The sequence below is a fragment of the Bubalus bubalis genome, chromosome 20, assembly GCF_019923935.1.
Source record: "Bubalus bubalis isolate 160015118507 breed Murrah chromosome 20, NDDB_SH_1, whole genome shotgun sequence".
Lineage (NCBI taxonomy): Eukaryota > Metazoa > Chordata > Mammalia > Artiodactyla > Bovidae > Bubalus > Bubalus bubalis.
This window is the reverse complement of record NC_059176.1, coordinates 2,003,915-2,018,961: the sequence shown is the minus strand read 5'-3', so window position 1 is coordinate 2,018,961 and position 15,047 is coordinate 2,003,915. Positions and strand designations below refer to the sequence as shown.

The 15,047-nt window shown below is 50.0% G+C and overlaps 1 protein-coding gene across 7 annotated transcripts in view; it reads left to right on the top strand.

Moving 5' to 3' along the window:
• TDRD9 (tudor domain containing 9) overlaps positions 1 to 15,047 on the top strand; it is a 111,944-nt gene that overhangs the window by 58,496 nt on the left and 38,401 nt on the right. For 6 of the 7 annotated variants that reach the window (XM_044932825.1, XM_044932824.1, XM_025271109.2 and 3 more), the window contains 10 exons: positions 356 to 453; positions 970 to 1,101; positions 1,947 to 2,112; positions 2,202 to 2,265; positions 2,340 to 2,403; positions 2,729 to 2,773; positions 6,265 to 6,318; positions 9,987 to 10,103; positions 11,302 to 11,409; positions 14,529 to 14,629. In XM_044932825.1, the coding sequence (XP_044788760.1) occupies positions 356 to 453; positions 970 to 1,101; positions 1,947 to 2,112; positions 2,202 to 2,265; positions 2,340 to 2,403; positions 2,729 to 2,773; positions 6,265 to 6,318; positions 9,987 to 10,103; positions 11,302 to 11,409; positions 14,529 to 14,629 (949 nt within the window). The remainder of the gene's footprint in view (positions 1 to 355; positions 454 to 969; positions 1,102 to 1,946; positions 2,113 to 2,201; positions 2,266 to 2,339; positions 2,404 to 2,728; positions 2,774 to 6,264; positions 6,319 to 9,986; positions 10,104 to 11,301; positions 11,410 to 14,528; positions 14,630 to 15,047) is intronic. The other variant, XM_025271108.2, reaches the window with a different exon arrangement.

The following is a 15,047-nucleotide window of genomic DNA, read 5'->3' as shown; positions in this document are numbered from 1 at the left end:
ACAGCCAGCCCATCCGCTGGGGGAAGCGTGGCTTCTCTCGTCAGCTCGATTATCAGTGTGAACTATGTGTTTGCAGGAGAGGTGTGGTGTTTATAATGTTCTGATTGCTGTTGCATTCTGGGGCCAATGTGGTAGTCTTTGGAAATGTGCATTTGATACTGTACTGAGTACAAGTTAGCACTTAATTTCTGTGTATAAGGTTGCTTCTAACACTGACCTATTCTGAAGTTTTTACTGACCTGGTTTGGTAGAGGATAACAGAGCTTTCCTTAGTATTTAATGGTTATTCTGAAACACGTCTTTATGCTTATGTTAAAGTAACTAATGCCAGCATTCGAATGTTCCCCCTTTGAAGGCCGCGCTGGACGGGTGTCTAAAGGATACTGTTACAGACTCGTGCACAAGGATTTCTGGGACAACTCCATCCCCAACCATGTCATCCCTGAGATGTTGGTAACGAACTTTGGTCATCTTCATAGTTGGTTTTTATGGGCAGTTTTACCCAGCAGTCTAAGGAGTGCATTTTGAGTGCCATATGACTCTGGCCCTGGAAGCACCTCTCGCGACCAGAGCCGCCTTGAATGCCAGCACTGGCTTTACCGCCCGGGCCCCTGAGGGGCCGCGCCGCGCCAGGCGCTGGCCCGAGGAGCGCTGTGCCCAGCCGCCCCGTGCGCGCCTTCCGTCCGCGCCGTCGCCGCTGCCGCTCCGCTGCCCCCGCCCTCCCCTCCTCGCTCTCTGACCCCCTCCATCATCCGTCTTCCGTCTGTCTCCCGCTCCTCCTCTCCTGCGTCTCTCCATCCCCGGTCTCTCTCTCTCTCCTCCGCCCAGCCCTCTGCCTCTTTCTGTTTTCCTTTCTTAATTCTCTTCACCTCCTCTCTTGCACTGCTTCCTCTGGAGTACTAGTCATGTGAGTAGGCGAGTTGATTTACTGATTTTTCTGTTTCTAAACTCAAGTTCTCTTCTTTTCAGCGTTGTCCGTTAGGAAGCACGATATTGAAGCTGAAGTTACTTGACATGGGTGAGCCCAGGGCTCTGCTGGCCACGGCCCTTTCTCCACCTAGTCTGAGTGACATTGAACGCACCATCCTTCTGCTCAAGGAGGTAGGACCCTCTCATACTTGTTCGTGCTGGAAAAGCTAAGATTTTTGGGTGAATTTTATAGGTTTCATAATGTGGATATCTTTAAGGTATTTTGATGGTTGTAAATAGTGTTTGCTTGGCTAGGCATTCATGACTAATGGTTGATCCCAGATTTATATAGTAGTTCAGACCAGCTTTGTTAGCCGCTCCTGCTCTTTCACCACCCGTCACCCACCCCCCACCAGGCTTGCTGTTTGCTGGTCAGGCTGAGAAGCCCTGGCAGGGCCGCTGGGCGCAGTGCAGCCCTGTTCCCCAGCTTCGGCCGCAGGAGCCCTCTCCCCTGCCCTCGAGTCCTGCTCCTCGCCCCCGCCAGCCTTCTCCTTCCTGGTGCTGGAGGCCCTGCCCCTGCGGTGGGCTCCGGCTCTGCCCCTGCGGTAGGCTCCGGCTCTGCCCCTGCGGTGGGCAGCCTGGCCAGGCGCCCCCGTCTGCAGGCTGTGCGTGTCTGCTTCCGGCCCTCGGCCTTGGGGTACCTCTCGTACTTGCTTGGGTGTCCGTAAAACACGCCCCATCCAGTTGAGGACATCTTTCTCCGCATGGGGTCTGCTCCATCTGGCTGTGAATGATGCGGCAGCTGGATATTTGGGATTGGGCCTGCCACATTCGTTAGCCTGTGAATTACGTGGAAATAATGAAATGGCGTTCTCGGCTTCAAAAAAACCTTTAGTCTCAGTCTTTAGTAAGCTGACTCAGAGGCCCTGTGGAACCTTGCTCATCCACAGCTGGTCCCTGTCTTAAACTCCCTGCCTGAGGGAAGAAGGGCGTGGGCAAAGCCGCGCTTGCTGACGGCCCTGCTTTGTTTCATGAAGGTGGGAGCACTTGCGGTGAGCGGGCGGAGAGAAGACGACAACCCCCACGACGGTGAGCTGACCTTCCTAGGAAGGGTTCTAGCCCAGCTTCCTGTCAGTCAGCAGCTCGGCAAACTCATAGTCCTCGGACACGTCTTCGGGTGTCTGGACGAGTGTCTCATCATCGGTGCGTGTGCAGCGGCCAGGCGGTGACGGAGGGTGCAAGGCGAGGCCCTTCTGAGAATCTCACATTGTCTTTGTTTATTCTCTTGATAGCGGCATCTCTTTCCTTGAAGAATTTTTTTGCAATGCCTTTCAGGCAGCATCTTGATGGATACAGGTATTTAACTCTCATGCTTCTAAGCCGCTGTGTTTTACTGGGAGCAGGTGATGCCCTTTGTTGTCTGTTTCTAGGAACAAGGTGAATTTCGCTGGCAGCAGCAGGAGCGACTGCATCGCACTTGTTGAAGCCTTTAGAGTAAGTCCAGCTCCGAAAGCAGCTACCGCGGGTGTCAGGACACTTTCACACCCTGTGCCTGTCTTTGTCAGGAGTATTTTTAGTGTTACCGACCCCTGAGACTAAAGAAACTGTTGGGAGAAGTATGTCAGGATGGGAGTCTGAGTCTATGAAGTTGACTTGAAAAAAACCTCCCAACTGAAAATCCTAATTCACCCACTTAAAAGAATAATTTTAGTATATAGTAGAACTATATGTTAACTTTGATAATTTTCAGAAAGAAAGAACAAATCTGTAAATTGTCTGTGGTCAGGAGAGAGTTTTGACCCTGATGGTTTCTTTGCAGGCATGGCAGACCTGCAGACAGAGAGGGGAGCTGCGGCACCCGAAGGTCAGTGGCCATTCCCGAGTCTCTCTGTTGTGACTGCCGGCGCCGCAGGAGCTGCCTGGGCCCCCGCGCTCAGCCTCATCGCCGCATGCGAACCGGCAGCGCCCGCTCCTGGAGGTGGCGGGCCTGTGTGCGGCCGTGCTGCCTGCCGCCCGCCTCCGACACCGGGGACCCTTCAGTGTCAGGAGCCCCGGCAGCTGCCGGGACCGCAGGCCTGAGGGCCACGCCTGGGCTGCCGCTCAAGAGCGGAGGGGCTCAGGGCTTTCCGTCTGCTGCTTCAGCCGTGTGCTCCATAGTCGGCTTGGAAAAACCAGCCTTTAGCCTTCGTTGTTTGGGGTGGGCGCAGGCAGGTTTTGTTCTCCTTCTAAACTGAGTGTGTTCAAAAGGTTGCTGGTAGGTCTGTGTGTGTAAATTTGCCGTGCCCAGATGCATCCTTAGAGCAACTGTCTGAGTTACTCATGAAAGCCATTGTGTAGACAGTCAGCGCAAGAAGAATAAATGCAAAAAGGCAAAATGGTTGTCTGAGTATGCCTTAGAAATAGCTGAAGGAAGAGGAGAAGCGAAAGGCAAAGGACAAAACAAAAGATAAATCCATCTGAATGCAGAGTTCCAAAGAATAGCAAGGAGAGATAAGAAAGCTTTCCTAAGTGATCAGTGCAAAGAAATAGAGGAAAACAATAGAATGGGAAGGACTAGAGATCTCTTCAAAAAAATTAGAGATACCAAGGGAACTTTTCATGCAAGTTCAGTTCAGTTCAGTCGCTCAGTCGTGTCCGACTCTTCGAGACCCCATGAATCGCAGCACGCGAGGCCTCCCTGTCCATCACCAACTCCCGGAGTTCACTCAGACTCACGTCCATCGAGTCAGTGATGCCATCCAGCCATCTCATCCTCTGTTGTCCCCTTTTCCTCCTGCCCCCAATCCCTCCCAGCATCAGAGTCTTTTCCAATGAGTCAACTCTTCGCATGAGGTGGCCAAAGTACTGGAGTTTCAGCTTCAGCATCATTCCCTCCATAGGAATCCCAGGGCTGATCTCCTTCAGAATGGACTGGTTGGATCTCCTTGCAGTCCAAGGGACTCTCAAGAGTCTTCTCCAACACCACAGTTCAAAAGCATCAATTCTTCGGTGCTCAGCCTTCCTCACAGTCCAACTCTCACATCCATACATGAGCACAGGAAAAACCATAGCCTTGACTAGACGGACCTTTGTTGGCAAAGTAATGTCTCTGCTTTTGAATATGCTATCTAGGTTGGTCATAACTTTCCTTCCAAGGAGTAAGCGTCTTTTAATTTCATGGCTGCAGTCACCATCTGCAGTGATTTTGGAGCCCCAAAAAATAAAGTCTGACACTGTTTCCACTGTTTCCCCATCTATTTGCCATGAAGTGATGGGACCGGATGCCATGATCTTCGTTTTCTGAATGTTGAGCTTTAAGCCCACTTTTTTCACTCTCCACTTTCACTTTCATCAAGAAGCTTTTTAGTTCCTCTTCACTTTCTGCCATAAGGGTGGTGTCATCTGCATATCTGAGGTGATTGACATTTCTCCCGGCAATCTTGATTCCAGCTTGTGTTTCTTCCAGTCCAGCATTTCTCTTGATGTCCTCTGCATAGAAGTTCAATAAGCAGGGTGACAGTATACAGCCTTGACGTACTCCTTTTCCTATTTGGAACCAGTCTGTTGTTCCATGTCCAGTTCTAACTGTTGCTTCCTGACCTGCAAAGGTGGGCACAATAAAGGACAGAAACAGTATGGACCTAACAGAAGCAAAAGAGATTGAGAAGAGGTGGCTAGAATACACAGAAGAAACGTACAAAAAAGATCTAATGATCCAGATAACCATGATGCTGTGATCACTCACCTAGAGTCAGCCATCCTGGAATGTGAAGTCAAGTGGGCCTTAGGAAGCATCACTATGAACAAAGCTAGTGGAGGTGATGGAATTCCAGCTGAGCTATTTCAAATCCTAAACGATGATGCTGTCAAAGTGCAGCACTCAATATGTCAACAAATTTGGAAAACTTGGCGGTGGACACAGGACTGGAAAAGGGCAGTTTTCATTCCAATCCCAAAGAAAGGCAATGCCAAAGAATGTTCAAACTATCACACAATTGCACTCATCTCACACGCTAGTTAAGTAATGCTCAAAATTCTCCAAGCTAGGCTTCAACAGTACACGAACTGAGAACTTTCAGATGCACAAGCTGTATTTAGACAAGGTAGAGGAACCAGAGATCAAATTGCCAACATCTGTTGGATCATAGAAAAAGCAAGAGAATTTCAGAAAATCACCTGTTTCATTGACTACACTAAAGCCTTTGACAGTGTAGATCACAACAAACTGGAAAATTCTTAAAGAGATGAGAATACCAGAGCACCTTAGTTACCTCCTGAGAAATCTGTATGCAGATCAAGAAGCAACAGTTAGAACTGGACATGGAACCCTGGACTGGTTCCAAATCGGGAATGGAGTACGTCAAGGCTGTATATTGTCACCCTGCTTATTTAACTTACATGCAGAGTACATCATGAGAAATGCAGGTGGGATGAATCACAAGCTGGAATTAAGATTGCCGGAGAAATACCAATAACCTCAAATATGCAGATAACATCACCCTTATAGCAGAAAATGAAGAAGAACTAAAGAACCTCTTGATGAAGGTGAAAGAGGAGAGTAAAAAAGCTGGCTTAAAGCTTAACATTCAAAAAATGAAGATCAGGGCATCTGGTCCCATCACTTCATGGCAAACAGATGGGGAAACAATGGAAACAGTGACAGACTTAATTTTCTTGGGCTCCAAAATCACTGCAGATGGTGACTGCAGCCATGAAATTAAAAGTCACTTGCTCCTTGGAAGAAAAGCTATGACCAACCTAGATAGCATATTAAAAAGCAGAGACATAACCAAGAAAGGTCTGTATCATCAAAGCTGTGGTTTTTCCAGTGGTCATGTATGGATGTGAGAGTTGGACCACAGAAAAAGCTGAGCACTAAAGAATTGATGCTTTTGAACTGTAGTGTTGGAGAAGGCTCTTGAGAGTCCCTTGGACAGCATGGCAATCCAACCAGTCCATTCTAAAGGAGGTCAGTTCTGAATATTCATTGGAAGGACTGATGCTAAAGATGAAACTCCAATACTTTTGGCACCTGATGCAAAGAGCTGACTCATTGAAAAAGACCCTGATGCTGGGAAAGATTGAAGGCAGGAGGAGAAGGAGACGGCAGAGGACGAGATGGTTGGATGGCATCACCGACTTGATGGATGTGAGTTTGAGCATAGTGCAGGAGTTGGTGATGGACAGGGAGGCCTGGGGTGATGCAGTCCTTCGGGTTGCAAGGAGTCGGACACGACTGTGTGACTGAACAAAGAGCCAGCCAGTGTTTTTCCTGTCGGTTTATATTCTTCCTCGTGAGATGTATGTATTATCATAGGTGTATCAGTTCTGGTTTGTTACATTAATATTGAATATTATGCTTTTGTGCATTTAAAGGATGAACTTGACTGGGGACGGTTAAATTACATTCAGATCAAGAGGATTAGAGAGGTAAGTTGTATATTCTTTGAACACAAGTAAAGGTGACGTTTATCAAGTACCGGCAGTGCCGAGGCTGCTGTACAGTGCTGTGCTTAGTTGCTCAGTCATGGGGGACTCTTCGCAACCCCGTGGGTAGCGCTGAGCCTTCCAGGAAGTGCATCCTGTGTCCAGCGTTAGTAGAGTCGATGTGTTGCGGGCACAGTTACGGTTTGTTACAGCGAAAGCACACAGGAGAGACCAGCAGAGGTGCCAGGCGGGCGGGGAGGGGCCAGGAGAGACCAGCAGAGGTGCCAGGCGGGCGGGGAGGGGCCAGGAGAGACCAGCAGAGGTGCCAGGCGGGCGGGGAGGGGCCAGGAGAGACCAGCAGAGGTGCCAGGCGGGCGGGGAGGGGCCAGAGAGACCCGGAGTGCCGGCGGCGGGAGGGCCAGGAGAGACCAGCGGAGGTGCCAGGCGGGCGGGGAGGGGCCAGGAGAGACCAGCGGAGGTGCCAGGCGGGCGGGGAGGGGCCAGGAGAGACCAGCGGAGGTGCCAGGCGGGCGGGGAGGGGCCAGGAGAGACCAGCGGAGGTGCCAGGCGGGCGGGGAGGGGCCAGGAGAGACCAGCGGAGGTGCCAGGCGGGCGGGGAGGGGCCAGGAGAGACCAGCGGAGGTGCCAGGCGGGCGGGGAGGGGCCAGGAGAGACCAGCAGAGGTGCCAGGCGGGCGGGGAGGGGCCAGGAGAGACCAGCGGAGGTGCCAGGCGGGCGGGGAGGGGCCAGGAGAGACCAGCGGAGGTGCCAGGCGGGCGGGGAGGGGCCAGGAGAGACCAGCAGAGGTGCCAGGCGGGCGGGGAGGGGCCAGGAGAGACCAGCAGAGGTGCCAGGCGGGCGGGGAGGGGCCAGGAGAGACCAGCAGAGGTGCCAGGCGGGCGGGGAGGGGCCAGGAGAGACCAGCGTCGGCCCGCAGTCGGCCTCTCACGGCAGGGCCTCCGGGCAGCATGGGTGCTGAGCAGGAGACTGCAGGCCGGGGGGCTCGCCAGGCCTTGGCCTGCAAGCTTGTGTTGAGGGTTGGTTACATGGTTGGGGGTGCTCACCTGGTTGACCTTACTTGCTTGGTTTTCAGCACCTCTGAAGGTCACATGGATACCATGTGGCCCAGGCCTCTTGCCCCCCGCCCCCACGATGTTGCTTTGCTCCATGAACTGCTTGTTGCGTTCATGCTGAACCAAGGCCTCAGCTGAACAAAGACGCTCTTAGGGGCAGTATACCAGGGACCCAGAGCTGACCTGCTCAGAGCCAGACCATCCTCTGGAATGTCCAGGACGTGGACAGCCGGGCCTGGTGACTCAAGTCCTTTACTGCACCGGTTTGCAAGATGCTGTATCTGTTTTATTGTATTTTCAGAGAACTTACTCTTGGTTTGATTTGACAGTTTTACTGTTCAGGTGTTTTGTGGGAGAGGAAAGGTAAAAGATTTCAATGGATTGACTTTGGCTTTTTTCCATTAATTTAGTTTTTCTCTGGTTTACTTTTTTAGTGTTACTGAGATGAGAATTTAACTTACTATCACTTTCAGTCTTTCTAAGTCATGTCTGACTCTTTTGAGATCCCATGGACTGTAGCCTGCCAGGCTCCTCTGTCCATGGGATTTCCCAGGCAAGAATATTGGAGTGGGATGCACTTTCAGTCTTTCTAATTAAAAGTAGTTAAAGCTGCGAGTTTTCTTGTGAGCAGTTTGGGTCCGTTGCTCTTTGACATCCCATGTGGGGATGCACGCTCCCTCCCCACTATAGGGAGCTCACTGCTATCCCTGTCTGAGGCTTATTTTCACTGTTGGCTTTCTCCTTGAGTCAGGGTCTTTTAGAAGAGTGTTTGAGTTTCTAGGTAGAAATATCTTTAGGTATCTTGTTTTGTTGTTAATATTTTGATTTTTATTGCATTTGGTCAGAAAAGGTGACTTGCATAATTTTAAATTGGTTTTTAATTAGACAGGCTGTATTTCCTGCAGCCTTCTGGGTGATTTCAGTAGTGAGTGTGGAAGTGGCCAGGCTGGGCCCTTCCTGTGTCCCCAGGCTCTCCTCCTTTCCTCATAGGTCAGGACTTGTAAGAGTTTCCATTCTCACCCTTCTTTTTTGTAGTCTTTTTCCAGTTACCTTTACAACTGTGGCTTGTATAGTTTTTTTCCTTCAGTTCAGTTCAGTCGCTCAGTCGTGTCCGACTCTTCGCGACCCCATGAATCGCAGCACTCGAGGCCTCCCTGTCCATCACCAACTCCCGGAGTTCACTCAGACTCACGTCCATCGAGTCAGTGATGCCATCCAGCCATCTCATCTTCTGTCATCCCTTTCTCCTCCTGCCCCCAATCCCTCCCAGCACCAGGGTCTTTTCCAATGAGTCAACTCTTCGCATGAGGTGGCCAAAGTACTGGAGTTTCAGCTTCAGCATCATTCCCTCCATAGGAATCCCAGGGCTGATCTCCTTCAGAATGGACTGGTTGGATCTCCTTGCAGTCCAGGGGACTCTCAAGAGTCTTCTCCAACACCACAGTTCAAAAGCATCAATTCTTCGGCGCTCAGCCTTCTTCACAGTCCAACTCTCACATCCATACATGACCACAGGAAAAACCATAGCCTTGACTAGATGGACCTTTGTTGGCAAAGTAATGTCTCTGCTTTTGAATATGCTATCTAGGTTGGTCACAACTTTTCTTCCAAGGAGTAAGCGTCTTTTAATTTCATGGCTGCAGTCACCATCTGCAGTGATTTTGGAGCCCCAAAAAATAAAGTCTGACACTGTTTCCACTGTTTCCCCATCTATTTGCCATGAAGTGATGGGACCGGATGCCATGATCTTCATTTTCTGAGTGTTGAGCTTTAAGCCAACTTTTTCACTTTCCACTTTCACCTTCCTCAAGAGGCTTTTGAGTTCCTCTTCACTTTCTGCCATAAGGGTGGTGTCATCTGCATATCTGAGGTTATTGATGTTTCTCCTGGCAGTCTTGATTCCAGCTTGTGTTTCTTCCAGTCCAGCGTTTCTCATGATGTACTCTGCATGTAAGTTGAATAAACAGTGATAATATACAGCCTTGACGTACTCCTTTCCCTATTTGGAACCAGTCTGTTGTTCCATGTCCGGTTCTAACTGTTGCTTCCTGGGAGATAAGTTTGTGGTAAGTTAATTTATGATGCGTTCATAGGTGTTTGGATTTGTGTATTCTTGTGTGTATACATTTGAAGTGTGATGAAATAATTTTATGTGAGACGATTCTATTTAAACTATAAAGAGGTGTTTTTTGTTGAGGGTGACTGTGTAGCCGTTGATTTTAATCACAAAGCAGCAGTAAATGCTTCTGGCAGGAGACTCTGGGAGTGTTCCGAGGGCCTGAGGCAAGGGCTGTGGCCACGGAGGCCCGCGAGCTCGGACGCGGCTGCTGCCTGGGTGCGCGTTTGCAGTGGCTTCCTGAGAGTTTGTAGGCTGGGGTTGTGAAGCGTGTGCAGCTTGGGTCCTGTTGTCTGTCGCACGCACTGTGTGTCTTTTCCATCCTTTGCTAATCAGCCTCTAGTATCATGGCTCTCAGCAGCTGCGGGGTTTCACCCACGGGCGTAGCAATGTTTCCCAGCGTGGACTGCTTTTCTGGTGCTCCCACTACCCTGAATGGCATGGTCACCTGGAGACACCATCTGTCACTGTGTTCTTCTTAGGTGGCCGAGTTATATGAAGAACTGAAGACTAGGATCTCACAGTTCAACATGTATGTTGATTCCCGGCGGCCTGTCATGGACCAGGAGTACACATACAAGCAGAGATTCATCCTGCAGGTACATGGGAGCACCCGAACGTCTTTTCCTGGTTCCTTCTACTCCTCTGGTCTCACGGTTGTGAGAGTGCTTGCTCCCCTTCTCTGGTACAAGTTGTGCCTCACAGAAGATCTTAGATGCGCAGTGCTCACACTGTGCTGGAGAACAGGAAACACTCCGCCCTTACGTTCAGGTTTCTGTGTCACTGAGTTGGTGATCCAGACCCAGTTCTGATCTCTGGAGGTGTGTTTCTGAAGCCTGCTGTCTTTACTGCTTCCAGAGAGATCCTTCTATTTTGGCTTTTAAGAAAGTAAAATTGCTGTTAATATTACGTTGCTTTTACCCTGCATCAAAAAGTTATTTTAACTTTGGAGGCCATTATCAGATTCCCTTGTTGGATGGAGCCTTCTAGGCATGTGTAGAGGGAAGTGTATCCTGGAAAGGCAGCCAGTGCTTCTAATTCAGGGCTCAGAGGAGGAGGAGGTCTTGTCCTGTGCCCATGTGTTGGCTGACGCATACAGAGTTGGGATCCTATAACCTGGAGGCTGCTGGGAAACCAATGTCAAATTACTTTAAGGTTGGGACAGTCTTCCTTGGGTGTTGGTTTCAAATGGCATGTTTTTAACTGACGAAGTGGCTCTTTGCAGAGTGCTTTTTAGAAGTGAGCATTGAAGGCAGGCCTGCTGCCCTGGGTCTACATTGCCCCAGTTGTAACTTTACCTGAACATTTTGGAGAAGGCTTGACCCATGGAAGAAAGTACGTTGAGGAGAAGGTAGAAAATGCTGGCTAGCCCCCACGGCCCTGTGTGTGCATTCATTCGTGTCCTTGTTCAACTCACCACTGTTTTCTAAACCTCATTCTTTTTTCTAGCTGCACGGTGTGGCTTGTGGGATCTTAGTTCCCCAACCAGGGATTGAACCTGTGTACCCTGGATTGGGAGAGTGGAGTCTTAACTACTGGACTGCCAGGGAAGTCCCTAAACCTCATTCTGAGAAATAGTCAGGCTCTTTGGAGCAATGATCTTATAGAATGTGTTTCTGTTACAGGGAAGTAACCAGAATCGTGACTTTCTAGTTGATTGATTAAAGGTCCAGGTTTTTTAAAAATATTAACTCATCTTTTACATTATGGATGTCATTCTGGGATGAGATTAGTGTATTAATGAGACAATGTGATAAAATCATGCTGTTACTTCATGAAAATACATCTGTCTCCCAGGTTGTGTTGGCAGGTGCTTTTTATCCAAATTACTTTACTTTCGGGCAGCCTGATGAAGAGATAGCCACGAGGGAGCTGGCAGGCAAAGACCCAAAGACGACCGTCGTGGTAGGTGGGGAGACAGCGGCCCTGGGGGAGACTGGGCACTCGGTTTTCAGGCAGGCATCATTCCAGTGTGGCCAGTATGGAACATTTTATTTCCCCTTTGTCTCTGTTTGTGTAAATGCTTAGTGGGTTTTTTCCCCTAAAGTGAATTTCATGGCTTGTCTGACCTTTCACATGCCTCCACTGGCTCCTGTCTCACAGACGGGGCCCGAAGAAAGAAAGCCTTGTGGAGTGCAGTAGTCAGGCTAACCTTGCCTGCCCCATCTCGTTTTGAAGGATTTAACATACTTCTCCATAAATTTAAGAGCAGATGGTTAATAACTTCATTTTACGCAAAGTGTAAAGGGTTATTTGGTTGGCTACTTTGTACTGCGATTTAAACTCGGATCCCCATTCACACGTAACAGAATCGCCTAGAGAGTGTTTGTTTATTTTGAAATTCAGACTTGAGGCCCTGTGCCACAGAATCTGAACTAGAAGTGTGGCCTGAAAATTAGTGTTTAAATAACATGAGCTTTGGGTGAATCGCATGGTCAGTCACAGCACTCACCACTGATCAACGTTGGTGGACTCTGTGTTTAATCAAACCTGAGCCCAGGGTGACTTCAGGGTTGGCATCTGGGAGTCGGGCTTTCGTGGGCTCGTGCTGCGACCTCAGCCTGCATCTGCTAAAGGGCGCGGAGACCTGGCGAGGCTCCCGGCGGTGGCGAGCCCACAGCACTGCGGCTTCTCCTCCCCGGCTGGGGCCGTGCTCTGCTAGTGAAGAAGCAGAGTTCACACTGCGGGGGTGGGGAGCTGTCTCGGAGGAGCACCGCGCTTTGTCCCACGGAGGTGCTCATCGGCTCTGCCTCGCGGTGGAGAAGCCTGGCTGGGCCTCTGCTCTTCCTGATGGCCGTGGTGGACCAAGTGCGCTTGGCAGTGGCCTCTCCTCCCCTGTGCACTGGGGGAGGACCCCAGGGCGCACTTCTTTGGATGTGAGACTGTGTTTGTCTCCTGCAGCCGCCAGGCAGCCTGTTCACCATGCGCTCTGCGGGCCAGAATTTCCCCCTGTGTGCTTTGTAACAGCTGAGCTCGTGCTAGTATGGACGTGTTGCTTGTCCTCTGAGGGTGCCTTTGCTAGCTGCTTTTTACTCATTTTTCTTTGCATTTCACCCTTCGAGTGAGAGATTGATCATCGCCCTTAATTCATGACGTGGCTGGGGGGTCCAAGGGTGGCTCTGTGACTTGCCTAAAGAGACTGAACAAGGCAGGACTTGAACTCAGACCCGAATCCACAGCCCTTGCTGTTCACTGCCTGCTGCCTCTTGTGGAGCTGTGCTGGGCGTGGGGCAGGGGCTCCGGGTTTCATACCAGAGTCAGAGCTCAGAACCCAGATGGCCCTGTGGGGAGGGCAGGGTGGGTGTGGGGAGGGGGCGGAGTGGGGAGAGGGAAGGAGGGGTTGCCCAGCGCCTCCTGGTTGGGTGCCGCCTGCAGGGTGAGGACCCACTCCCACCTCTCAGGGTGCATTCCCACCACTGCCTGTGTAGACATACCATGTTTGGTAAAGATACATAGGCTACTCTGTTATTTTAAGGTGAAATGAAGTCTTTTGTGTATTGGACTTTTGGACTATTTTAACAGGAAAGAATCAGTTTTCATTCCAATCCCAAATTAAGGGCAATGCCAAAGAATGTTTAAACTACTGCACAATTGCACTCGTTTCACATGCTAGCAAGATTATGCTCAAAATTCTCCAAGCTAGGCTTCAACAGTATGTGAACCGAGAACTTCCAGATGTACAAGCTGGATTTAGAAAAGGCAGAGGAACCAGAGATCAAAATTGCCAACATCCATTGGATCACAGAAAAAGCAAGAGAATTCCAGAAAAAAAACATCTGCTTCATTGACTACGCTAAAGCCTTTGACTGTGTGGATCACAACAAACTGGAAAATTCTTAATGAGAATACCAGACCACCTTACCTGCCTCTTGAGAAGTCTGTATGCAGGTCAAGAAGCAACAGTTAGAACTGGACATGGAACAGCAGACTGGTTCCCAATTGGGAAAGGAGTACGTCAAGGCTGTATATTGTCACCCTCCTTATTTAACTTATATGTAGAGTACATCATGAGAAACTCTGGGCTGGAGGAATCGCAAGCTGGAATCAAGATTGCCGGGAGAAATATCAATAACCTCAGATATGCAGATGACACCACCCTTATGGCAGGGATTGAAGAGGAACTAACGAGCCTCTTGATGAAAAGTAAAAGAGGAGAGTGAAAAAGCTGGCTTAAAACCCAGCATTCAGAAAATGAAGTTCATGGCAAATAGATGGGGAAACAATGGAAACAGTGAGAGACTTCATTTTTGGGGGCTCCAAAATCACTGCAGGTGGTGATTGCAGCCATGAAATTAAAAGACACTTGCTCCTTAGAAGAAAAGCTATGAGCAACCTAGACAGCATATTAAAAAGCAGAGACATTACTTTACCAACAAAGGTCTGTCTAGTCAAAGCTCTGGTTTTTCCCAGTAGTCATGTATGGATGTGAGAGTTGGACCATAAGGAAGGCTGAGCATCAAAGTATTGATGCTTTTGAACTCTGGTGTTGGAGAAGACTCTTGAGAGTCCCTGGACTGCAAGGAGATCAAACCAGTCAATCCTAAAGGAAATCAACCCTGAATATTCATTAGAAGGATTGATGATGAAACTGAAGCTCCGATATTTTGGCCTCCTGATGCAAAGAACTGACTTCTTAGAAAAGACCCTGATGCTGGCAAAGACTGAAGTCAGGAGGAGAAGGGGACAACAGAGGACGAGATGGTTGGATGGCATCACCTACTTGATGGACATGAGTTTGAGCAAGCTCTGGGAGATGGTGTGAAGGACAGGAAAGCCCACTGTGCTGTAGCCTGTGGGGTCACAGAGAGTCAGGCACGACTGAGTGACTGAACAATGTGGAAGAATTGGCCTTTGTCCAATGTGTGTTATTAAAGCTTAGTTATTACCCATAGCGGTTGTTAGTCCTTCTGTGCCCTGCTGTGGGGTCCACCTCTCTGGTTAGAGACGGTGCGCTCTGCTCTGTGAACGCAGTGACTCTCGGGGGCTCCAGGTCTGCCCCTGCTAATGCCTGCCGTGTTTTACAGCTGAAGCATATCCCTCCCTACGGATTTCTCTACCACCAACAGCTGCAGTCGCTCTTCAGACAGTGTGGCCAAGTCAAGTCCATCGTGTTTGACGGTGCAAAGTAAGTGGTGCGCTTTTGTAATCCACTGAAGTTGCCAAAGAGCCGCGAGGTTTTCACTTTTACAGGGGCCGGTTCTTGAAACTGGGTGTGTGGGAGAATGGGCCCACACGTCAGAGGGCCGCTGTGGACAGCTCTCAAAGCGCAGCTGCGGTTCACGTAGCTGTGTGTCTGCTCTCAGCCGAGTTCCTCCTAAAGGAGCCGAGCTGTGTGGTCCCGGGTCTGATGCCCAGGGTGTTCCATAGTGTGAGGGGTGTGGGCTGACGCTCGGGGGGTGCACTGCACTGGGGTGTGTCTGGCTGAGATTTCACGTGTGGGCCAGCCGCCAGAAATGCCCCCAGGAGACTTTGTCTGCTTCAGTCAATTAGAACCTGGGGGACAAAGAGCGAGGAGCCAACGGGGGTAGGGAATGGGAGGAGGC